Below are 25,540 nucleotides of genomic sequence, written 5' to 3' on the forward strand. Positions count from 1 at the left end.
AATTCAAAACATGAGAAAAATTATGAAAGAAAACGGGGGAGAAAATGCAAAGAGGGAACATAACAGGAGAAAAAATATATCAATGTAAGATATAAATAAATGCATACAGAATATATATTTATATATAAATAATGTGAAAATATTTTTACAAAAAAATACAGAATAGAAAAAAATGAGAAAAACAAATAGTATGGAAATTATAGTAATTATAATGTTAAAATAACAGATGTAAATGATAAACAGTTATTAATTTATGTTGTGCTCTTTTTTTTCTCCAGTACCGTGAACAGGAGATTGGAATAACAGAGAAATTACTCCACAAATAAAACAGTGGCAAGAAACATTGCAGATAAATAGATTTTATTACATTTTGGCTAGCACATAGGTCCTTACAAACCTGCATTTTTTTTTCTTTTCATCACAGAACAAGAGAAATAAAATCTGGCCGCAAACTCTTCATTAGGCAGTATCGCTGATGACTGGCAGACACTGTCTTTAAAGTTGCACAGAGGGGAAAAAGCATTGTGAAATTATATCATTGCACTTCTTGTTGCTCTCCAAGGCTTTCCCCTTAAAGTAATTTGAAACAAACATTCAATAATAATTTATCTTTTTTATACATTAGCACCAAATTTACATGAATCTCACTCCTGCAGCTCACTGCAACAACTTATAAATACACTTTTGCAAAATTATTTTCTTTATTTTTTGTCTGCAGATGTAACATCACAAAATATTTGATAAGTAAAAACAAAAGAAATGAAAAAAAGATGTTGGCAACATATAAGCACTTCTCATCTAAGCGCAAGTCACTTGCTAAATCCACAGTGTAGCAAGCGGCTTTATGTTTTCTTTTGCAATTACAACATCGGTTCTGTGTAGGTGGGATTATTGCACAAAAGCTCTATCTATTCAAAGCAGCACTGATTTCCAAATAGTGAAACTACAGCACTTCACATTCAAATGCAGGATTCAAGTAGCATCATAAACACCCAGCAGAAAAAAAAAAAAAGATTTCACTTTAGCTTACATATGGCACTCAAAGACTTAGTCAACCAGCAAATATAGGATTTCTGTAAACAAAAACAGTGTTTGGGCTGTACAATTACACGAATTATAATTAAATGTACAAATGTAAAATGCAAGCCTCAATGAAATATTACTGCCTCACTGAATCAAATTGTAATATTTTTTGCCAAAAGATGGATTTTAACGCTCATTGCATCACTTCATAGAAGTAACATAGATACAATGCCAAACTTTGCTCAGGTCTTTCAGATGCAATGACTCACTCATGAAAAGCATATAGCAGAACAAATCAAACAAATCTCGCCTAATCCTGCCCTGCAATGAGACTTGAATCAGCAAAGTTAGCAAAATCCTAAAAACAACGAATAATAAAACCAGTTATCTTTACTCGATTTCTTTTAAATAAATTTTAAAAAGTGCAATATTTGTGTTAGATATCCTATAGTATGGCTTAGAGGCGATGTATTCTAAATTTCAAACTCCATTCTACCCTCAGAAATTGCATTTGTTTAATGCGAAATGAATATCAATTATGTAAAGACTTATCATATCAGACCTATCACTTATAATATTTATTCTGTTGTATTTCTGAACGACAGCATTAAGTCAAAGTTCTGGATAAACTGCTTCCATCAGTACTTGACAAGCTGACTTTGCTTTCGATACTAACTGTGAATCACAAGTATGTGAACAGCCAAATCAAAAAGAAGAAAAATCAGGGACAAATTGTAATGAATGTGTCTCAGTCCCGAGCATCAGAGTCTAATACCAGTACAGAACAGCAACACCGGCAAAACAACTCTTCATTTCAGCCTTTGAGTCACATTGGCCAAGGCGACAGCAAACGCCTGCACGGCCGAGAAAGGGTACTGGAAATCCAGGATGTACGCGTTCCCGTCGATTCGCCCAAACTGCATCACCTGAAAGAACAGAGAGCATCAGAAACACGACACTTACTGTTTCAGAAAGTTATTCGGTCATCATTAAAACTCTTGCGTCATTGCTTTTCACATTACCTGCCTGCCATCCAGCTCTATCTGAAAATTTTTTGCCGACTCCTGAGTGACCCGACCGCCAAAGTCAAGCTGATAGACCTGCGTAGCCTCGTTCCAGAGCGGCTGCTTATTGGCCATGATATAGACAAACCCTTGGCTGCCTAAACTGCGGTCCTCTCTTTCGTTGGCCTTGCGGCACTTAATCTCTTCCAGCTCACTTGCCATGCGTAGGCTCCTCTTGTTCTTCCAGCTCTTTTTGCTACTCTGATTCTGGTTCATGAGCTCGTCGCCACTAATAAACAGCTCTGGTTCACTTTCGGAGCTGTCCTGGAACTCGTTCGTTGTCCTGCTCATTTTCTTAGTCTTATTGAGTTGCTCTCTCTGCCCCTTTGGCTTCTTCTTCTCTCTACTGCCAAGCCGTGGGCTGGAAATGAGGGTGTTGAAGTCAGAGAGCGCCCGCCCTTCCTTTCTCGATCTGCTCTCAGAGACTGTGGGCATGTTGCCCTCCTCTGCCCTGCTGTCGAGCCTTTTGCGGCTCTTCTTGCTAAAGCGTTCCGACTCCTGAGGAACGGGGCTTTCATTAAGGGATGATGGCTCGGGAAAATTGTTGGCAGAATCTGCTTGGTCTTCAGTGGCACTTTTGGATGGGACCAACTCAGTGGGCGGGGGAGGAGGTGGTAGCGGAGGTGGTGGAGGTGGAGCCGTGGGAGGAGGTGGGGAGAGTAGAGGCTTTTCTAAAATCTGATGAGTTTTGGTCGGCAGGGGAGGAGCTGGAGGATCTTGCATTGGTGGTGGACAGGGGTAAGGGTTCCAAGGATGTAAACTGACAGGGTGAAGCTGAAGTCCAGCGCATGAGCTGGCTCCAGGATACAATGGAGGGAGAGGACAGCAAGTCAAGTTAGCCAAGTTTGGAGGGTACGCTGGTGGTAAGACCAAACTAGGATCCTGTTGGGCAAAGGATACTGAGGTAACTACATCATTTGGGGAACACTGTGGTGGAGGGTTCTGTAGGGTCTGTAGTGGAGGTCCACTGTGACCCACACCAGGGGGGAAAGGTGAGAGGGATATCTGGTATCCAGATGGGAAGGTAAGAGTGCTTGTGTTCAGACTGGTTGGAGGCTTTGTTGTGAGGACAAAAGGAAGCCGAGTAACATCCAAGTGCTGAGCCTGACTGATGATGAGCGGGGGTGGTTTAGGATTTCCTGGTGGCGGGGCTAACATCGTCTGCTCTGGAGTAAGCCAGAAGTCCTCTGCGGTGGAGGTGTCCCATTGATAAGGCGGAGGGCGTTTGACTGTCATACTGCCATCGCCCAGATTCAACTGACGAACAGATTTCTCAAGGTGACACTGCTGATTCAGCGTCTCGTCTTCAGTAAACGCAGAGTTTACGTACACTGTTCTGTCCCGGCTGTTATCTACTGCTCCCAGTAGACTGTAAGACGACTGAGACGCCAGCGGTGAGGCACTTTTGGAGTGCACTATGATGGTGCTGTGATGAGCCCCTTTGCCTGGTGGGAAGTCTTGCCTCACAACCGTGCCGCCTGCGATGCCACTACTTGTAGTGCCCCCTCCGGTTACACTGACACTGGTGCTACTGCTGTTACTGCTGCACTGTGTGCACGTGTACAACGCAGTGGGCACCCTCTGCTGGTAGGAAAGAGACAACGCACTGTTCATTTTCGCCTTGGTGGGCAAAGTTCTCGAGCTGTCCATCATTTGTGGCACTTTGAGTCCCACATCTCTGCGCTCACGACGTAGAGTGGCATGAATCAGACTGCTGTCGATTTTCTGAGGAGGAGGAAGAGTAGCAGTTACCTGATTGGCCGGATCTGGGTACGGAGGAGGGTCTCCATTTGGTATAGAATACCGAGGGACAGACAGACGACTCAACGTGGCTGAGCTGTATGGTAGTTGAATTTTTTTATTTTCAGTGGAAGTCACTTTAAGAGTTGCAGAACCTCCAATGCCATGAACAGAGTATGCATTCTGATTGCGAATGAGGCGTCTCCGTGGGCGACACACCTCCTCTACATTGCCACTGCTGTCAAAGGTGGTGATTCGTTCGTACCCCAGAGGTGTTGGGTATTGCAAAGTGACCGGGTGAAGCAAAAATTCGTCTTTCTTCAGGCAGGGATCGGGAGCCAGGACACTTGGGCTGTCACAATTTGTAATGAACGTTTGAGGAGCAGCAGCTGCTGTAGCCGCTGCCGCAGACACCACGGTCCCTGGGTACGGAGGTGGGGGGTTTACTTTCCTCATCTGGATCTCCACAGCTCCATCTGTGTCACTGAAGGAAGGAGGTAACGTCCGTGGAAGAATTGGCTTCAGCGTATGTGTGTGGTCCCCCCTGTCCAGCTCAGGCACAGCGGTGGGAGGAGGGATTGAAGGAAGAAGATGGATCTGTTGTAGGGAAATGGTCGGATAGCCAGTGGGAGGCGGTGGCAGCGACATCTGCATTTTTAGCTGCTGCTGCATTTGTTGGTGCTGCCTCTGCATCTGCTGATGTTGCTGCTGGATCTGCTGATGCTGCTGCTGCAACTGCTGCTGCTGCTGCCTCATCTCCTGGATCTGCTGCCGGATCTGCTGCTGCTGCTGTTGCATTTGCTGCTGCTGCTGCTGCATCTGCTCGTGCTGCAGCTGCATCTGGTGCTGCTGCTGTTGGATTTGCTGCTGTTGAAGCTGTTGAGTTGCCGCCTGCTGTTGGGTCTGTTGGACTGGCGGGTGCTGTTGAGCCTGGTGTTGATGATGTTGGGTCTGTGGATGAAGATTCTGTGGGTGATGCAGCTGCTGCAGCTGTTGTGGCTGTTGCTGCTGCTGCTGTTGTGTCTGAGACTGATGGTGGTGTTGCTGCTGTTGTGACTGGGACGGATGGTGCTGTTGTTGCTGCTGTTGCAGTTGGTGATGATGCATCTTCTGCTGCTGCTGTTGCAGTTGCTGCTGCAGTTGCTGTTGCTGCTGCAGTTGCTGTTGCTGCTGCAATTGCTGTTGCTGCTGCAGCTGCTGCTGCGCTTGCACCGTATGGGACTGTTTCGATGGCTGCTGGCGAGGCTGCTGTGAGTGAGCCCGCTGCGAGTGGGGCTGTGGCGGTAGGTGGTGAGGAGGCGGTGGGGGAGGCAGAGTACCAGGGAGAAGAGGACCCATGTCTAACCCACTGAAAATCCCCTGACTATGATTTGAGTATCTAGTTGGAATTGGGTATGGTGATGCAACAGCATCTTGGCCATGATCAGGAACGGGAACTGAGGCTGAGGCAGCCGCCGCTGCAGCTGCTGCTGCGGCTGTGGCTGTCGGATTGGTTAGTACATCAAGCTGAATATTCTGATTGGCCAGGAGGGATTGAACAAGTCCAATACTTTGAGTTGGAGACATGGCTTGAGCTGGGCTGTGGATGGGAGCAATGGGAATATTGACGGTACAGGGTGGGTTGTCTCCAGCGACTCCAGAAGGCCCCATCACTTTAAGAAGACAGAAATTTACCCAAAGACATTGAAATCTCATCATATATTAATCATTTCCTATGTTTTGTAATTGAAAATTGTACTGTTGATGGTACCTGGTAGGTCATCCTCATCCTCACTGAACACATTGGGGTTGAACACAGGCAGGCTCATGAAGTCATGAGAAATTTTTCGCACTTCAGGAAGGTAGATAGTCATCTGCCTCGGTTGCAGATGAAGCAAACTAGTCTTATAGATCACTGAAGCAAAGAAATGCACAAAGAAGAAGGAAAAAAACATGAATCATAAACTGTTTTATAGACCAATAATACCTCTATCGGACTTTTTTGGGAGATTTACCTGCACCGAGATTGGCTGGGAGGAAAGAGGCGAGTCCTACAATTTTGAACTTTGTTCCCCAAATGTTAGATGTGACTTGTGCAAGGTAATTGTGCTGTGGAAGAGTAAAAATAGAAAATTATGTTGTCTAGATAGTGTGAGTTTTTTATGATGAGCTGGTTTGTGCGGGTCACGGATGGGTGGGAATTTGATCTGTTACATTAATTTATGTATGTCAATTTGAAAAGACAATTAATAATAATAAAAAAAAAGAATAAAAAAACGCTGCAGTATAGGGATTATAATTGGTGTACTTGTTGATATGCAATCGGTTGGTTTCCTGCATAAGATGAAAAACCAGTGGAAGATTACTTCCCTCGTTTGCTTGGCCTTAAATGTGATTTACTGAATATCTCAAAATATTTTTACCTTATTTCACCTCTTCACTCTGATACCACCAAATGAATTTCAGTGGTGAGTAATCAAATAGTAATATGGAGGTTGTATGTTTGACTCCAGCTTTCCACAACCAGAGTATCCAAAGACACTGAATGTCAAGATGCTGATCGGACTGACTGACCTTGAGCTATTTAACAGTGAAACTTAGACATACTTGAAAAAACTTGAAGCTGTAAGACAAGCTAAATATTTACCCAGGGACATTTATTCATAAAAACGTGGAATCTTTTCCCATATAATTTCACCCCGTCTTAACAATTATGCATAGCTTTGTGTTGGTTGAATACATAAAACCCCAATGAAATACAACAGAATTTGTGGTTGTAATGTGACAAAATGTGAGTAAAAGAGTATGACACTATCATTACAATATCAAGGTACTGCTAATGTCTTATATGCTATGTTTGAAGACGTCACACAGCTTTGACAAATAATTTTGAGTAACGGTCAGTACCTCTGTGCTTCCATCCATTGTAAACTCACGGCGGGTCAGACTGGGTGACCGAACCGGAGGCTTTTTAGTCGGTAGCCGTGGTGACCGTTGCCCTTCTTGATTGGCGCGTGAAAGTTTGGGGGATTTTCTTGAATCCATATTCAATCTGAAAATAAAAAATAATTGTCAGACTTGTTAAGGTAACAGCATCAATTGACAAATCCTAAATGTGCAGAGGCTTCATCGGCATCATTTCCGACTAGGTAACCTGTTTCCGCGGGATAACTTTGGCGACTTCTTTCCCACCCACTCGTCACTCAAGTCAATGTCACTGGAGTCGGAGCAGTTACAGCTGTCTGTGTAGGAGATCATGGGATTCACACACACGTCCTCTGGAACAAGAAACACAAGCGGTACTGAAGATTACTGAACGAACATGTCTGTGGCATTAAGTTTCTGTTGCATAAAAATGATTTAACGAGCCAAATGCACGGTCCTCACGCAGGCTATTTCTGAATCAGGCCACAAATCATGTTACATCAGAGAGGAGACTGCGTTTGTTCTTCCTCCTGGCAAATGGTTAGAACACAGCACGCATACCCCTTCTGGAAAGCAATAAAAGTGTGTTTGAACACATGTGTTTTTATGTTCTATCCGGTGTTGCCTCATGGCTCATCTTACCATCTATAGCGAGATACATCAATAAGGTACTCTGAGCCAGATTGGAACAATTTTTTAAGTATTTAACACAAAAAAGGAATAAAATGTGCAGCAGCCAACTGCTAAGATCTTGTTGACATGCCATTGTGTTGTGTAAAACTAGTCCTGATTGTTTGAATAAGCTATTTTCAGAGGAAAATTAGCTGGCTTACATTGCCCTTTCTCTTCACTTTATTTTTGATTACTGCAACAACGTCTTCACAGTTCTGCCCGAAAAATCAATCAGCATCAGCTGCAGCAGATGAAGAATGCTGCAGCTCATGATCTCACAAAGACCAGAAAGACTCTTCTAAAGTCCTCACACTGGTTCCCTGTAGCTCAGGGATTATTAAACAAATTATGTTTGTTTGTTCAAAATCACTGACTGGCTTAGCACCAAAATATGTTGTAATGTAAACCACTTGTCACTGTATCAGCTTTCGAGGTCACTCGGGTTTTTAGGTTCTAGCCTGCTCTGCGTCCCGTGAACCAGAATTCAGCGTCTATGCTGCACAAATCTGGAACAAACTTCCAGAAATCTGTGCAAAGCAGTGAGTTCAAGCAAGAATTTAGTATTTATTTGCAGAAAATGAGAAATGGTCAAATTAGCAAAAAAAGATGCAGTCCCTCCAGACCTCAAATAATGCAAATAAAATCAGTTAATATTCATTTAGAAACAACAATACTAATGTTTTAACTCAGGAAGAGTTCAGAAATTAATATTTTGTGGAGTAGCCATGATGTTTTCAATTGGGTTCAGTGTCATGGTCCTTTAATTTTTTTCAGAGCTGTATTTGATGATTTTGATAAAAGCATTTGTTTCATAATTGGTGACTGTGTTATGTTTTCATGATGTGAAGCACTGAGTTTTTGCTGAAATGTACACATAAATTTGACTGGACTTTCTTAATCAAAAGAATGCACAAAGTTTTATAACTTGACGACTCTATGATATATGTAGTTAGTTTTATATCCAACAAAAACTGAATATCTAATAACAACATGTCTGTTTGCTGAAATATTTACAGAGAGAATATGGTTTATAGTTTTGGTGCAATTATTGATTAGGAAGAAAATAAATCTTTTTTTTTTTTTTTTGCATTTAAGACTGATCAACATTCAGGGTAGGTGAAAGGAAAATTTGCCCTCTGATTGCTCCGTGCATATCTGAAAAATATACACACAATTTCTCAATGATATTAGGGTCAATTGTGAACTCACCAGGCTTGCCTTCAGTTTTTGGATCCATAATGACAAACTCAGGCCTGAGCTTACTGATTCGCCTTCCCTTGAGGATAGGCACCAGCCCCCCAAGATACTCCAGGTACAGCGTGTAGCAGGGGCCGCCTGCCTCAGGGCTATCCTCTGCTCGCTTCATGGTGCAGTGCAGCCGCTCGTTCCCAGACGTTGGGTAGCTGACAAAGTCGCGGATGTTGTTGGGGTCAGGAATTGGAGGCTGGTACAAAGACAGGGAAGATTTCTGGTTGCTCAAGGGGACAATATGAAAACGTGAGTGGGTTTGCTAATGTCTGATGACCTCTGCTCACTTCCCCAGCAGGATCAGCATGACCTAGCCACACAACTGTAGGTTTTAGGAAATACGCCGAAGCGAAATACCTTGATGGTCGGTATAAAAGCAGAGGTAACGTAAGAGCAGAGCAGCGAGGGCATGTTCAGTTTCCCAACGTCCTTCTCTTCGCGCAGGGCGCTCGCAATACCCTGCTGGCACAAGAGCTGGAGGCTGGCCACTCTGTGCTCCACACGCACCACATAGAGCGCTGGGCCACATGCAAGGAACAGGCGGGAGTCTCTGTGACCCCAGCAGATGGTGGTGATGGGCCTCTGAAACAGAGCAACCAAAGATCTGTGCACTTCTACGGTATTTATCTAACTAACTGTCTCAGACATGAAGCCTTGCAAAAGTTTTCATATTCAATGGTGTTTTCAACACTTTGCCACATTTTAACCAAAAATTGGTACCATGTAAACACTTGGATTGAATATAGAACTTCATACAGTAGTGTATAGTTTTTTAGGGAAATGAAAATCTGCAAAGTGAGGCAGACATTTATACTCAGACCCCAACCTGAATTAATACTTTAATTATTGGGTGTATGTCTCTTTAAACGTAGGACAGGCAAAGATGGACATTTTCGCTCATTTTTTTTTTGTCTAAAACAGCTTAAGTTCGGTCTGATTAAATGATGAGCATCTGCAAACACCAAGTCTTCCCATAACTTCTACATTTGTTTAAGGTCTGGACTTTGACTGGAACGCTAAAACAATGAGTGTGCTTTGATCTAAACCAACAGCCAGACCTACAAGTGAATAGGTCTGGCTGTTGGTTCATTGTTGTGCTAAAAGGTAAAGTTTCACCCCAGTCTGAAGTGTTGTGCATCCATAAACAATTTCTTTACCCTGTATTTAGCTCCACGCATGTTCCCATCAACTCTGACCATTGGGTGAGTACAAAAGTGATTGACAGCGCTAAAACCCTCCCCCTCGCTCTGATTGGTTGTTTCTGACTGTGTTGTGTATTTCTGCAGTTAATACTAGGAGGACAAGGCGAGGCCACAGGAGCTTGATTTTTTAAATAGATTATCTGTCTTATACTGTCACAACATAATGATATAAAAAATGTTTTTAATAAAAGTTCTATTTTGCAGCTTTATGGAGAGACTAACCTGTGCAGGTGTTTCCAGAGTGTATATGTGCTCTCCTTGTACATTGTAGAATTTAACAAGAGCATTTCTCATAATGGATGCACAGGCTGTGTCAGCTGGGAGCCCATGTTTCTCCATGCCAGCCACAGCCAAGAGGTCTCCCTGAGAGCACCACTGGGCTTCCACATCTACAGTGAGGAAAATTTAATTAGAGAGAAATTTGTTGGCAATGAAGCTGTAATTTTTACTCATGTGGGCTGGAACCTGAAGTGGCAATATCAGCATTTCTTAATAAACAAATTTAAGACCTGGAATTGGTCTGGCATAGATCAGCCCAAGTCCTGTTCTTGAGAGCGAGCATTCCACAAACGCTAGATACTTCCCTTCTCCAACACACCTGAATAAAATGAATGGCCCGATACAAGGACTCTGAAGAGCTGAACACATGCTGATGTGTTGGAGCAGGGATGCATCTAACAGTTGCAGAATTGAACAAGACACCATGAGCAATAGCTACCTTATCTTTACCAAATATGAAAATTGTACCTTGTTGCAGTGTCTTACTTGAGGATCATACCTTTCAGTCCTGAACGAATAATAGCCGGAGAGAGATCATCATAGTTGTTCATCAAACTGATATCTCCTGATAAGAAGGTGACTGTCAACAAAGGCTTGACTCTTCGGACTTGGAAGCAGGAAGAAAAGCACATGCATAAGATTTTTTTTACGTTCCTTTATTAGATGTTTGTCATGAGCAGAGAGAGGGAGAAAACAGTCGTACCTAAAGGCAGGATGTTGTCATCGGAGTCCGTGTCGCTCTCTGTGCTGTCCTCGACCAGGAAGTCGGGGCAGTTCCACGACATGCTGACGATGCCGTCAGACTCGTGCAGCAGCACGTGAGCGAGCATCCGTCCATGACAGTCCATCACTATTACCTGCCCATCTGCTGTCCCAAACAACACCTAAGGGAAAGTTGTTCAATAACAATAACTGTGTTACTACTAACTAAGCCCCTGTTAAATGGAGAGAGTGTCAGTTTAACACATTACGCGTACCACCAAGCATGTTTTGATACTACAAACTCAGCAGAGCGTCTTGTACCTGCTGATCATCAGGTGTCCAGATGCCACAGGTGATCTGACTCTCCAGGTTGATCTCTGAGGACCAGTGTCTCTGCCCGCTGACCGAGCCAACTAACACAAAGCCATCCCTGTAAGCGATGAGTGCTTGGGTGCCGTCGTGTGACCAAGTAAAATCACTCACCTGAAGAGAGATAAGATATACTGTTCGGGGTATTGGTGTGAAACAACTAAAGCGATGACAGGGTTTATATTTGTAACAAATGCATGCTGCGTTTTTTTAAAAAAATTATTATTATTACTATTATTTACTGAAACACAATAATGAAATTACACACCTGGGCTCCTCTGTCATTCACTAACTCCACAGACCACCTTCCCTCATACTGGATCCATACAAAGATGCCTCCTTCCATATCACAGGTAGCCAACTTCTGGAAGGGCTCATTCCAGCGCACCAAGACGACCTGCAAAGGAGCAAAGCAAGCTTTCTTCCATTTTCTAAAAGCACAGGTGGCTGTCTGCGGAGAGAAACTTTCAAGAGTAATGTGCCGCATAAACACGAGTCTAAAAAAAGACTTTGAGGCAGAACAGGCTTTTAAGAGCCAAAGCAGTTGGAAGGAGAGTCAGCACACAGGCGGATAAAAATAGCACCAGAAAGAAATATGTACTAATAATAAAACCAATGACAAGTTCATGAATGCAATAAGGCCCTTTTTGGCAAAAAAAGCGACTTTAAACAAAAGCTGAAAATGATTTGATTCTTACTTTTACAGTTTATTATTTTGCAAACAAGCTTCTGGCACAATTGGTATAGCTTCTTTTCAATCGCTTGGTTTCTTAGATCAAAATAATTTTTTTTGGAATAGTCCACATTCGAGGAGCCCTTTGATTGTGTCAAGTTTCAACCATCTGATCCCAACTTGTCACAACAAATTGGTTAGGATGCTTAAGAACAGCACAGGAACCATTGACAGCAGCCATTAAGACACTAAAGTTCTTAATTATTGCAAATTTCACATTGAGTATCACAAAATATCACTAAAATACCTCACTGTTGTGTCCTCGCAAGTTAAAATTGATTCTCTGCGGTGTGCTTCTGTCCCTCCTGCAGTGACTCGAAGTGAACGTCACCCCGACGACTCCTCTCCCGTTCCCCGTGGCGAGCCAGCCCTCCTCGTAGTAGCGTCTCCGGCACACCGGCTTGTCCTTCTCGCTCTTGGGGACCCGGCCCTTCCACGAGAGGCAGAGGATGTTGGAGTCGCTGCACAGGATGGGACCATGTTCCACGGCGGCCAACATCCCTACTGACTGGCCAGGCTGCTAAGCGAGACAAGAGAAAGTGACACGTTGGAGCTGCAGCAACACAATGTGGCGACTTGTATTGAAACTTGAGTACATTTTCGGTTTGTGTTGGTGCGTGGCTCTACGTTTTTACTCAAAAATGCCTTTTCAGGGAAGCTCGGGATACTTTTGCACTGTTATTTTCATGGTCAGTGGGAAGTGAAATATGGAAAAATTGGTTTGAAAATGATTTATTGACCAACGAAGCAAAAAGCGACAGAACAATCTCAGGTTAAAGTGGATGAAACGGATCATTGATTGTTGCTGCCCATATTGAGCAGATGCTTGTTTTTAAATTCAAAGAACATTGCATCATATGATCTAAACACCTTTTTTAAAGCCAGCGTGTACTAAAGTAAATCTACCATAAACCAGCAGACTTTAAAATAACTTGCAGTGATTGTTCTGTCACAAAATGAAGATGCGATAAATGGGAGGTGGGATTCATATTTTAGTTCTGAGGTGAGATGTGGAGGAGTTCAAATGAAACAAACCCAGAAAAAAAATTCACCCTTACATACTGTGTCCTGAACATCTTTTCATACCTCTTAAACTTTTTATTATTTTAATGTTACAACCTCTACCTGCAATGTATTTTATTGAGGCTTTAGCTGATAGATCAACAAACAGTGTAGAATTTTGAGGTAGATAATAATGATCATAAATAATTTTCTGTGTTTTTAAAAGCATGTTGTGCATTTGTGTCCAGCTCCTCTAAGCCAATGCTTTCGTCTACTTTTCCTACATATACAGCTGCAGAAATGTTTGTCTAGCTTTCCACATCTGGAGACTGAAATGTCTGGACCTTCTTCTTTGCAAAGTAGCTCTAGCTCAGACTGGATGAAGAGCAATTTTTAAGTCTTTCCACGGCTTCAGAGACTCAAACTTCCCGTAGACAGACCCAAACTGAATTTTACTCAAGGATATTATAGGAAAGAGACCCTGAACACAAAGACATGCCACACTTCTCAGATGTTTGCTGGTAGAATATGTAATTTCCCTTTCACCTTACAATAGAGGGCTACTTTTTATTGGTCAAAGAGGCCATGACACACCGCAGCGGCCCAAACCAGCAACAAACAACATAGGCAGATAAATAAAACCAGGAGACTTACAATGTTTTGTTTTGTTTTAGAAAATTCTGTGCAATTTAATTTTGACTGGCAGCATGGATTTTAACACGTACGAGTGAATCACTAAATGTGCCACTTACGACTGCTCATAATGTTCTTGCTGTAGTCCCTTTTATTCACTGCTCATGGAGCAGCTCCAGGATTTGTCTGTGGGTTACATCATCACTACAGCTCTATTTATCATCATTCACAAAATGAAATTAAAGCATATAGATAAAATATGTGAAATTTTGCAAACCAGAGCTAAGATATTCATGTCCTTTCCTTTATGTCAAATGGGAATATCAACCAGTAGTATTCTCTTCTACCACGCTTTCAAAAAGCTAATCTTACAAATTTAAGTTGGAGACATTTTCTGCACATATTCAATGTATGCCGGCTGACATTATGCAACGTAGTGCCATGGGGGAAAACACTGGCTAAACCCAATTCAGTAGTGACAATTTGACAGCGGCTCGAAATACCTCATAGTTCCTGGGCATGGTGAATCAAAACGCGTCCTCTGAAGGTGTCCATATTTTCATCCAGATGAAGCACTGAAGGGTAATGGCTGTTTTCCTGTTGGTGCTTAAAAGGGGACCTACAATAGGGAGGTAAAATGCATCATACAGCCAGAGGGTATCCAGCTCTTCCTTCATTCATTCACGCATCCATGCATCCATCCAGCCACTCATTCAAATCTGCGCTTTAGAATTTGCCATTTGAAGATGCGTGCCTCCTCAGATGCCAGTCACCCATCCCGGAGACGTGTGCGGTCCTGTTGCAGTGGAGGAAGAAATAATAAGAAAAAAGACGTCAGCGTGAAGGGTTGTGGGGGGGTATAAATACAGAAAAAAAAAAAAACGCAGCAGATCAACAAGTAAAAGGGTTGAGAGATTTTTAGCTGAGAAACGGCGGTGTCATTCCGAGCATCGCCGTTCATATTGAGTGTTTCTCAGTGCCTATGCAACGCCAGCACCGCATTGGAGAGCTGGTCTCCATGGGTACTGATGCTGTCCGCGCCTCACCGTTACCGGCAGAGCAGAAATCGCGCGCGGATATTTACTCAGGCGTCGCAGATATTACATAAAAACCCTTCAATGTTTAGAGCGACTGCACTGTGACGTCAATAAGCTGTTAAAACAGAAACGAGTTACGTTTGACTAAGGGCTTGGAGTGAATTGTGAGTCGAAGACAAAGCAGCTCGTTTGGAAACCTCACAAAATGACAGGTTGCATCTGGCGCTTTCTTATTCAGAGGCGTCTCATACGTACCCGCATCACCCAGCTGTCTGACTGAGTCAGAGCTCGTATCGCGACGAATGCAGGGGCTTAAAAATGACACATGCGCCCACTTATATTAAATATGTTTACATTTACATTAATTTCAAGCGGTACGTACCTGTCACCAAGATAAGAATATCTATCTGCTAGTCCTGAAATGATAGACAGTGCCGTAGTGTTGCCAGGCGCTTCTCCTTTGGCGCACTTAGTGCCTGTGCCTTTAAGAGGGGTTGCCATGAGGCAGGTGGCGTGGAAATGCTGCAGGGCTTCACCCGGCGCGGATTCAACCCGTGCGCCAAACGCAAATTGTTCACCGCTACAGGAAGCGCTAAACGTAACGACTCCGACTTTCATTTCGTATCAGCTTCTATCGCCCGGAGGCCAACAAATCGTTCAAACGCTTCCGAGTGTTTCCTGCTTCGCGCAAACGGGGGTTTCCGTTCTGGATGGCAACCTCGTCCGGCGCACCCACTCTCTGAAAGCGTACCTGCCGTGCAGTGTGCAGCTGTGATTCCTGGCAGAATCGCACAATCTGCATTTTTCTTTCGCCGCGTCCTTGTGATGGCTGTAACCGTGAGCGTGGTTAGGTTTGTAATTTTGCTATTTGTTTCCAAGAAATCATTGAAAATACGCTAAAGCCTGCAAATTAATAATAATTTTTAAAAAATTGACTGAATAAATAAATAAATAGACAGTGCAACAAGATTTGAACCATGTGCTTTTGACATTTATTTCTTAATTGTAGAGTTTTTGCTTTTATGGAAAAAAAAAATCACATATTGGGGCATGTTGGGGATTTTTAACAGTATTTTTATAACAGCACGAAAATTACATTGCCATTATAAAGCAGAGCAATGGAAGTGAGACTATTATAAAATTTCATTCATATTTTACTGCTCGTGGCTATTGCCTAGACATAGATATACATAGACACAGAGTCACTTTATTGTCCTAGTGTACATTTAAATTTTAAGCGAAATTTTGTTGCAAGGCTTGAATAGTGGCAAAACAAATAATAACACTTCCAGTGAACTTTCAAAATAAGTCACTATTTGGTGACTTATGCCAAATATAGTCACCAGATAGTGCGATATTTCACACTATCTGGTGTTGTATTGGGTTTGGCTATAAATATAAATATATAAATACCAAAGGCAAATTCCAGAACTTCCCAAAAGCTTTGGGAAGCTTCCCAAAGCTTATCTAAACTTTTTTTTAGTTTAGATAAAATAAAAATCACCACCTCTTTTTTTTTTTTTTTTTTTGCCAGAAGATGATTTAGCCAAAAAAAAAACAACAACAAAAAAAGACAACAATAACAAAACACACTTTGGGCAAAATGACTTAGCCTACTCCATCATTTTAGGAAAGTGATAGTATACTTATTTAGATCCAGACCAACTTGAGGCGTTTGCTAAAGACAAATATGAAAGGTTCAGGGTAGATTTGATTGTATCTTTATATATATTCAAGTTTGGATTCAGGGATGTTGCATAGTGGCCTAGGTTGTCAAAACCTATAACAGTAAAGCTATTTTACCAAAGAAGAGGGTTGAGCAACATAACTTACGACCTGGGTAGCTAAACAAGGGATGAATGATCTGTCCACTGCTTATCTCCAATGATCACTGGACAGGGTAAATGCTGGACAGGACACCAGTCCATCTCAGTGACACACAAAACAGACAATCATTCACATCTAAACAGAAAAAGTCTCATTATGCAAATATTGATATTTTCTTGGCTCATGAGATGCTAAATAAAGTGACTGTCTGGTGCAAGATAAGGAAATTTAATACACAACATAACACCTTCACCATCAGAAGGCCAAAGGCCAGACTTTTTTTAAATTCTAGTAAGACTATAAAACAGGCCTTCAACATTGAATAGAAATCTAACAATCAGATCATTAATAACATTTATCAATCTTTCTTAAAATATGTCAGTTACTTCTGACTCCGCCCACCAACAAATTACAGATGCCTGTCGATGTCATATTATTCTCCTACAAACACCAGTGCCACTTCTAGAAGGACGCCATGTTTGAATGAGAGTGAGCATAACTTCTAGGTTGTTTGGTATAATAAAATCCCCCCAACAATCAAACATATGTGTCTGATGAGATTTAGGCAAGGCGATATTTCAGGAAGTGATGCAAACGATAGTATCATGTATGGTAGTCACTGACTTGCAAAAGCTATGTGGAAATACTTTAAAGGAAAATGAGCGTAACTTGATGTTACAGCTTAAGCCTAAAGCTCACAGAAAAGAGTGTATTTTTTTATGCATTTATTCTGCCAAACACTTGAAAAATTGAATTGACTTCCATGGTTTACGGTGGCTCATAGAGTCCAGATGTTCCAATCCAAATTTGGAAGAAATATTCCTTACGTTTGGAGTTTCACTGTCCCAACAAATCTGCAACATGTATAAACCATTCTTAAACTATTTATTTCAATATAGAACTTATATAGATTGAAGAATTTGCATGCAAATATGATTTATTTTTTTAATCATTGCTAATATTTTATGCATTACTCTTCCACAAAATGTTAGTGTGTTATTTTTTGGTTTGACACAAGAAATTTAAATTTTCAGGATTTCCAAGGAAAAAATAGAGCAGTTATTTGAAGACAATAAAATTATAACGGGTTGTGATGTGAAAAATGAGATTAGATATAATATAAGTCAGCTGTTAAACTTTTCACATGACGTGACTTTCAGTCTCCTCAATTCAACTAAAAACGAAGGAATATGTGACAAGAAAAAGGAAAACTAAACAAAAATAGTTTCAAAATTTTTATAAGCAAATAAATCATATTTGCGTCAAGCACATTTAATTTAATGTAACTTATTTAATTTTTTTATGGTATATAACCACCATTATTTATAGTAAATCTGATTAAAAACCTTAGCTCTTATCAGTAAGGTAAAACAATAAGGTTGTTTTCCCACATTTATTTCTGTAAAGCCACAATTATGGCATGTTTTGAGCATCAGGCATGTCGAGGGCCAATTCAAACCTTTAGGAGCGTTTGATGCGTAGAGCACGTCCAACGCTCCACGTAGTCTTTGAACGTAAACCAAATGCACCTGACACTCAAAACGCGTTTGGTGTGAACGCACCAAAAGTCAAAGTTAACTGAGGTGGCTTTCAAGAGCCACTGTAGCACTTTTTCATTAAAGAAAAAAAAAATCTAACTAAATGTGTAGTTATTACAAAAACATTGCAACTGTAGTCTGTTTTAACAGTCTGTAGATGCTTAACAAAAAAAAAAAAAAGCAGACTCAGTTCTTGTTGTCATACCAACAGCTTTAAGTGCAAGTCTCCTGGAAGGCATGGATGACGCTGTCATATGCAGGAGGTGGAGTGTGTGAGGGAAGGAATCCTTTAAGCCCGTTGCCGCCCAGCCAGAAGGAATTCCTCTTGCTTGGTACGAGGGAGGCTGAATCAGAAGAGTCCATGGCCACTGTGTCCTCTGACATGGTTACCCGTGTGTCGTCTCCCATGTCCAGGCTGGGCCTGCTCTTTTTGGGTAGCGGCCGAAAGGTGGATGTCTCAGCGCCGGGTTTACTCCCCAAGGGGCCCACCGGCTCTAGAGAGGGCTGCCTATAAACACTCAGGAAAGTGCTTCGGTAAAGGCCAAACTGGCTGCCCGTGGGGTCACGTCGCGAGCTGCCGGATTTCTTTTTGGAGCGCCGTGTGATCCTGGCCGTGGCCCGCCGTCTTGATGCCCAGGTCAACAGAACGTAGATCAAAGCTCCCAGCAGCAGGCCCACGAGAATAGATAAGCAGAAGGCGAGGATCATATCACCTGGGTGAAGACAAAGCAGCATGTGGAGTCATCCGAGGGAGGCTAAGACAGATGAAATGGGAATGTTTGGTGGAGTGGGCGGACAGATGCATTGTGTTGCTCCGCAAACGAGGGAAATTATTTCCCCAGATGGTGATTTCAACAACACTTTAAACCCTCAGCCAGAACGGACAACAGGAAGACAAGTGTTACCAGAATGGTCTATGCCAAGCAGTTGTTTTTCTACTCTGTTGTATTGACTTATTGTTGCACATACTGCTGTAAATGGCCACTTTTACATAAGACCTTACATCATGCACGGTGTGTGGGTTCACAGGCTATGTGCTGCAGCTCTACCCTGCTGAAGAACAAGCAGACGAAGCTGAAACAAATCTCTGTATATTGTTATTATTAGATTTCATGTTCTTTTTGAAATACGGACAAACTGCCAATGATAAGTGGTTGGTTTTTGTTGCATTTTTAAAACAAAGAAACTTAATGGTCAAGGGAAACAGACTCAAAGATCAAAATAAAATAAAAAAAATAGTAAATTCATCAAACAAAAATACTTTAGGTTGTAACTAACGTGAATAAAAGCCTTTTTAAATGAACCTGAAGACAATAAGAAAAATATCCACCATATATCCAAAAAGCAGATTAAGAAATTTCAATACACAAAAGAAACCTGCTGCAGTATACGAACCATTGTTTCGACTAACTTTAACAGATTACCATTCTTTTGCGAAATTGCATTTAATTTTGTGAAACTACAATTGCTCCCTATACATTTGACACACATCTCTGTTTGCATATAAGTAGCTTCTGCAACAACAACAACAAAAGCCCTTTAAAGAGAACTTTGCAACCAAAAAGTTAAGATCCACTTACCAACATTAAATGATTTTAATATTTCCAAAAATGCATTCGTTTCATTCAGTGCCATTTTCCCACCATGAGCTGGTTTTTGAGCTCCACACGGACTCAAACATTCACAGAAACTGAGCTTTTCTTTTTTCCAAGACAGGCTTTTCAATCCCAACAGTTTTTGGTGTGGCGGAAACCTTGCTGTCATGCTTCCTTCCCCTCTACGGCTTTAAATTTAGTAAACGCGCCGCTTATCTGCGTGGGACATAACACTAGGAAGCAGTGTTACTTCCTTTTGCATCATTTCCTTACGATCAATACCTCATAACAAAACTCCTGTTAGTAGTGCTTTCATAAACATAAAAGCAGAGCATGTTGCATGTCTCCTGCTATGATGACACAACAGAGGATGCACATGGTCCATAAAAAAAAAAAAATTGTTGGTTAAGTCAAAATGAACGACATCCAAACAAAAAAACAACAGCTCTCTTGCTCAAGTGCAACACCTGGGAAATAATTCAAATTATTCAAGTTTCCTGGCAACAATCAGTGCAAGGAGACCCATAAAACTCTGCCAAACCAATCCAGTGTCTTTAGAGTATCAGGTCTCTGTGGGGATTTCCTCCCATTGTTGTGGTTTTCCCACTCTTGCTCCAAGACTGAGAACATTGCAAAACTTCTTCAGTTGAGTAGTTGCTGCTAAAACCTTTTAGGTAAAGAATTTTATTTGACTCGTTGTTATATTTTTGTTCCTCCTGCAAGTCTGAAGAAAGGGCTTTGTCACAATGACTACACATTTTCCCTCGAGCTCAGGCTCAGGATTGAACTGTGACATCTTGACGTCGACGCAGGCACTTTGCAGGAGTTGTCCAGCAGGTGGCAGTCGAGTCTTTACAATGAAACTGCAATTGTGACTGCAGGTCGGACCTGAAATGACCTTTATGGGCTCCTTAAAACCAATGAAAGATACTGAATTTCTGTTGACTCGTGTTGTACGAAGAGACAGGAGAGTTTGTGTGTGTTATTTAATTATTATTAAAATGGGGAAAATCAAACAATTTGCCACACAATTTCCAAATGGGTTCATCTTTTTTTTGTTTTCCCCACCAGTCTTAAATATTTTCACGGCAAATCACTTTAACTATATTTAAACAGCCTTTGTGGTGAAGATTTTTTTTTTAAATTATTAATGTCCTGATCTCTCTTTTTTTCCAATTCCGTAAAGGTGGAACGTAAGTCACCAAGAAATAAACTTTGGGGATTTAATATTCAACATATGATACTGATCCACAGCCTGGAGAAGCAGATCTGATGTTACCAAACTGACTGGTATATCCTCACTATTTGTGTTATTTGGCTATTACAAATGTGAATGAACAAAGAGCTCATGGGGGTCACTTTATTTTATTTTATTTTTTATCTACAGGCTCCCCCAAGTTCAGATTTTAAAGTATTGTGACATCTCTTGCTATACTAATGCTGACAACACTTTATTCTGTCACCACATAAACACAAGCCTAAGCCAGCAGTCACTATGTGTGTTCTGTGTTCTGCCATTAACTGGATGGGGGCATTATTTGATTTTGAGTAACAAAAATGCAAACTCAGAGGTCTGTGTTCATTTCACATAAAATGACATAGTATGGCAGAAACATTGATGGACTTAAAAACTATTAAAATTACTACAAAAATATAGGGATTGAAAGACTGGTTCATAGTTTTATTCATTTTAGATTTAGTCCTTATACAGCAGAAGGAATTATCCCAGCTCATTCATCATTGGGTCTGCTGACTCTCATCTTTCTCATTATATCCTTCTCTGCTAGGTCAGAAGAGTTTTCTGGCCAGTCAAGCACAGCGAATCAATGGTCGTCAAAACAGCAGTAGATCTATAGGCAGGTCATGAGAAGTGTTGGAAAAGGAAATCAGCATCTGTATAGTGACTCTTCAAGCTGTGGTCCCTGCAATGCCACACGCTCCTGTTGCTTGTGTAACTTTTTCTAGCATGTTTTTCCTTCCACTCAACTTTCCGTCTGTACACTTGCAAAAACACTCTGAATAGCCAGTTTCTACAGTAACTATCTTTTCCGGCAAACCATTGCTTTTAAATACTGGACTTCAGTTTTCCACCAACCAGTCATGAGCAACATTTGTCAAAATCAACTGAACTAAACTTTTAAAAATATCTCACATTGTGTGCAAAGAATCTATATGAGCTCCAGGTTCTGAATTTAATTTCTTAAAAAAAATAAAAATGCCCAGAATGCAAATGCGTGTAAAGCCGCTGGACTACATTTCCGACTCCTCCCTCCCTCTGCCAGCATGATGCCGCTGGGTTTCTTGTGGTTTCCAGCTCGTGGGCCGCCGCTGAGCTGATGCGCGCCGCCAAAGTTTCATTTTCAGGGTTACCATGGGCAACCGGGCAACACAGACACGCACGGTACTTCCTCAGTTCTCCACGCAGGTCTCTGCGCCGCGACGGGCGGTAAGACAACGTGCCACTTCGTGTCCGACTCACACATTATCTCGTTATCTCAGTACGTCGGTGTTAGTGTGTGTTTTGTCGGGCGTCTGAGTTCATTTGTGAGCGCTTCCATGGTAATTATCACTGTTTATCTGGTGTTTATTTTTTTTTGTTTTTTTTAGCGACTTCCTCCATTACTTAACGGGCTTTAGTGAACGCCGCCTCCGTCGTACAAATACCTCAGCAGGTGTCTAACTTTACTAAAGAGATGTTACTGTGGCGCAGCGTACCTTAACACTGACGTAACAACACGTCACATCGTGGTTTAAGTTCAAGCGCGCGCCAGGATAGTTTACACACCTTTTAATGGGGCTAACTCAACATTTGTTGCGGTTTTTGTTTTTCCTTAAACTATCTCAATTATGTCCGCCATAGTTGAACTGCGACTGCAGCTTGTAACTGTGCTGTATGATTTGCTACTTCTCTACGAATGTATAGAGAGTAATTCACTTTTGCGCATGTTGCAGCTGTATGCCTAAATTTAGCCATATGTGTGACTTCCTGTTAGTTTTTTCTCAATGCAGTGTATGTCCACATGTCCATTTGAGCCAATTAGCTGATCACAGGTCTGTTATATTAGGATGCCCTTTTTGGGTAATACTGTAAAGCTCAACATACTATCGCTTCATTCTGTCCACAGCATAAATCTGCCAATCAGACAATTGTGTGTAATTCTACAAAAAGCACAGGTGTAGATAATAACATTAATTGCGACCTTGTTTGGAGTCTAGACAGAGCTACTATTAGTTATCTTTTTAAAAATATATTGTAGATTTTGTTTTATTATTCTGTACCATTTTTATAAATTCAAAACCTATTAACATGTGAGGAAGGAATATGTACACTGCAAGAGTACATATATGCATAGTGTATAATATTACTATTATCAGAACTTTAAAATCAACAGATCAAATTTAATTGGATAATTTAAAATTATAATAGTACGTCAGACCAATAATAGGTGCTCAAAGGTTGTTTTAACCTGACAAACAAGAGTGGTTGTGAGATACATTTTAACTTTTTGAACATGGCTAATTCATCAGCTGGCAAAATAATTGTTGCTTTTCTATTGTGAAACCAAACATGTGACACATGTGATGTAATAAAACCATTTCTGTTTACTCAGACTTTTACGTTGAGGATTTTTGGACCGTGCCTACTCTTAGACTAATAACTTAGAGGTCATGCAAACAAATACTTTGATTAGTTTAGGAAATGAAGCTGTCTTTAAACTAAACTGCAGTGCTAAACAGTGTTTAAAATATTCGCTAACAGGTGCAGAAACTCACTGCCTTTTTTTTTAAAACATCTTTTACAGTACTTGCATGGAAGAAGTGCTTCCATTGGACAATAAACCTGCTTTGTACCTGCATGAAACCTGAGATTCAATTGGACCTGCTCCTGCAGTGAAATAAGACAGAGAGGCAGACAGAGAGAGAGAAGGAGGGGCGGAGGGGATGTCCCACTCGGGACAGCTGTGAAGTAGCTCTTGCTCTCAGCATCAGTGACCCACCTTGTGATACAACTGCAACGAGTCGACATGGCGTCTCCAAGGCACTTTGGTCGGTCGTCTGTGGACATAGCCAATGTGATGCAGAAGCTGCAGGGTAAGTGACGCTCTTTGGCTTTGCCACTGTGCGAACCAGACCTCCTTTCCTCCTGCACTACTGCACAGTAATATTTGTGCTGATTCAAGGCTTGGCTCTGTGCCCGACTGAAGTTCGCCAACATTTGCAAGGCAGGAGGCTCTCGCACACATGCACACATACACACCACCTGATGGACAAACTCAAACTCCGTGCTAGATCGTCTTTTAACTCATTATTACTGAGAAAAATTAAAAGAAAATACTGTCCTTGAACACATCGGGCCATAGAGCATATTATAGGGTCACATATTTGTATGATTTGATTCACAGAGAATGTCTCTTCTAATTTTTTCACCAGCTAATCTTATTTGAAACAATAAGAACATTCCTGTAACATCCTGTGACTGAACTGCATACAGTCAAGCTGCTTTGTTTATTGTTTCAGGTTTGAAAAGTAAAATCTAATGTAACACAACAGTTTTAATCCAGTGTGGTCAAACTCTCAATCTCATTGAAGCATGATTTGCTGAAATTGACCTAAATTTAGTCATTAGCGCTTTAAGAATTTTCTGTTTAAGTTGATTAGTGTTGATGTGCTCTGTGGTTTGACATTCACAGAATTCACTGATAAAGCAATGAGCTAAACCCGATACCATTTATGCCCTTGGCAAGCAAAAATGATTGGTAGCCTGAAAATATGAGCTCTTATGCTTTGAAAATGTAGGATACCTGGAAATATCTGCGTGTGATGGCGTGTTACCAGAACTGCTGCTTGAAACATTTTCCTGTGGTTGTGCCAGTTGTACCCGGTTTCTGCTGTAGAGCGAGGTAGTACTTCCTCTGTGTTCATCACTATGGTGATTAATAAATATCCTTTGTCTTTATGCATGAATGACCTTTTTTAGGTAAAAAGTGGAAATGACACGGTGTAACTTTGCACAACTGTGCTTCAAGTCAGTAAGTGGAATTGAGTGTCAAGAAGCAGCTGGAAGGAGTTTTTGTGGCGGTAGCTTTAGGTGGAGTGTTGATGGCAAGCAGCAGGGCTTTTCTCTGGTAATCAAACACGGTTTCCTGTCATTGAAAGCATCCTATAGAGGTTTACTGTGGACCCGCTTCGGCTTCAGCAACAGCACATGAATTATTGACTTGAGCAAAGTCTATAATGTTGTGAATCACTTTAATTAGTAGCCCACATTTTGTGTTTATGTAGATTTGTGCAAAAGTTGTGAATATGCCTCCTCCTTTAAAGCAGTAGCTCATGTTTTTGCTGGTTTCTCCTGTTTGCTATTAGGAGCATATGGTGACGGACTGACTGCTTTGGTACGCCAGAAGCGTGGCTTCTGCCAGGCTTGTCTTTTGCAATTGGTTCTTGTGGGTTTCACAAATGTGTCAAACAGGAAATGTGGAAACAGTTAGCAAATGATTTGACATATTTAATTACCCCCGAGCTCCACCAGATTTTAGAGCTGATTATAGCTGTTTTTAGTGCACTTTCTTTGATTTAAAAGAATTATCTGACACATAATATATACCTTACAAAAGTATGCTGTGGAGAAAACAGTGCATAAATGTAGGGTGGAAATAAAATCATCTGTCTTTTTCAGGGTTTTTTTTTTGTTTGTTTTGTTACAACAAAATCTATAAAAACCTGCCAGTAGTTCGTATTCCTCCCCCTTAACTCTGATCCCCTAAATTAAACCTAGCATAGTCAGTTGTATTTAGACGTAACCTAAATAGTAAACAGAGTCCACCAGTGTGTAATATCATTGGAAGATAAACATAGCTGTCAACTAAAGGTGTCAGGTGCTAAGGATGTGCACAAACAAGAAACATAAACAGATCCAGTGAATGCATTTTATAGGAATCCACCTACTAACCATATAAGCATTTTATGTCCTT

At 41.3% G+C, this 25,540-nt stretch overlaps 3 protein-coding genes across 4 annotated transcripts in view; 1 reads left to right on the top strand and 2 right to left on the bottom strand.

The window, feature by feature from the left end:
* Nucleotides 1–349: 349 nt before the first annotated feature.
* tulp4b (TUB like protein 4b) lies at nt 350–15,410 on the bottom strand. Its single transcript, XM_055057188.1, has 16 exons — nt 14,991–15,410; nt 14,075–14,367; nt 12,184–12,456; nt 11,472–11,600; nt 11,156–11,317; nt 10,836–11,016; nt 10,632–10,739; nt 10,076–10,242; nt 9,009–9,233; nt 8,613–8,847; nt 6,961–7,084; nt 6,714–6,858; nt 5,822–5,915; nt 5,578–5,721; nt 2,046–5,479; nt 350–1,949 (listed from the first exon to the last, which is right to left on the bottom strand). The coding sequence occupies exons 2-16, from the start codon at nt 14,090–14,092 to the stop codon at nt 1,833–1,835; spliced, it is 5,556 nt and encodes a 1,851-aa protein (XP_054913163.1). The 5' UTR covers nt 14,093–14,367; nt 14,991–15,410; the 3' UTR covers nt 350–1,832.
* A 714-nt stretch (nt 15,411–16,124) lies between these two features.
* Nucleotides 16,125–19,646, bottom strand: myct1b (myc target 1b). Its single transcript, XM_055057219.1, has 2 exons — nt 19,554–19,646; nt 16,125–18,686 (listed from the first exon to the last, which is right to left on the bottom strand). The coding sequence occupies exons 1-2, from the start codon at nt 19,606–19,608 to the stop codon at nt 18,187–18,189; spliced, it is 555 nt and encodes a 184-aa protein (XP_054913194.1). The 5' UTR covers nt 19,609–19,646; the 3' UTR covers nt 16,125–18,186.
* A 2,365-nt stretch (nt 19,647–22,011) lies between these two features.
* Nucleotides 22,012–25,540, top strand: part of syne1b (spectrin repeat containing, nuclear envelope 1b) — a 93,357-nt gene continuing 89,828 nt past the window's right edge. For both annotated transcript variants that reach the window (XM_055057241.1, XM_055057245.1), the window contains exons 1-2: nt 22,012–22,127; nt 23,372–23,660. In XM_055057241.1, the coding sequence (XP_054913216.1) occupies nt 23,594–23,660 (67 nt within the window). In that variant the 5' untranslated portion in view covers nt 22,012–22,127; nt 23,372–23,593. The remainder of the gene's footprint in view (nt 22,128–23,371; nt 23,661–25,540) is intronic.

This window comes from Poeciliopsis prolifica, unplaced genomic scaffold (genome assembly GCF_027474105.1).
Source record: "Poeciliopsis prolifica strain line A6 unplaced genomic scaffold, Auburn_PproV2 SCAFFOLD047, whole genome shotgun sequence".
Lineage (NCBI taxonomy): Eukaryota > Metazoa > Chordata > Actinopteri > Cyprinodontiformes > Poeciliidae > Poeciliopsis > Poeciliopsis prolifica.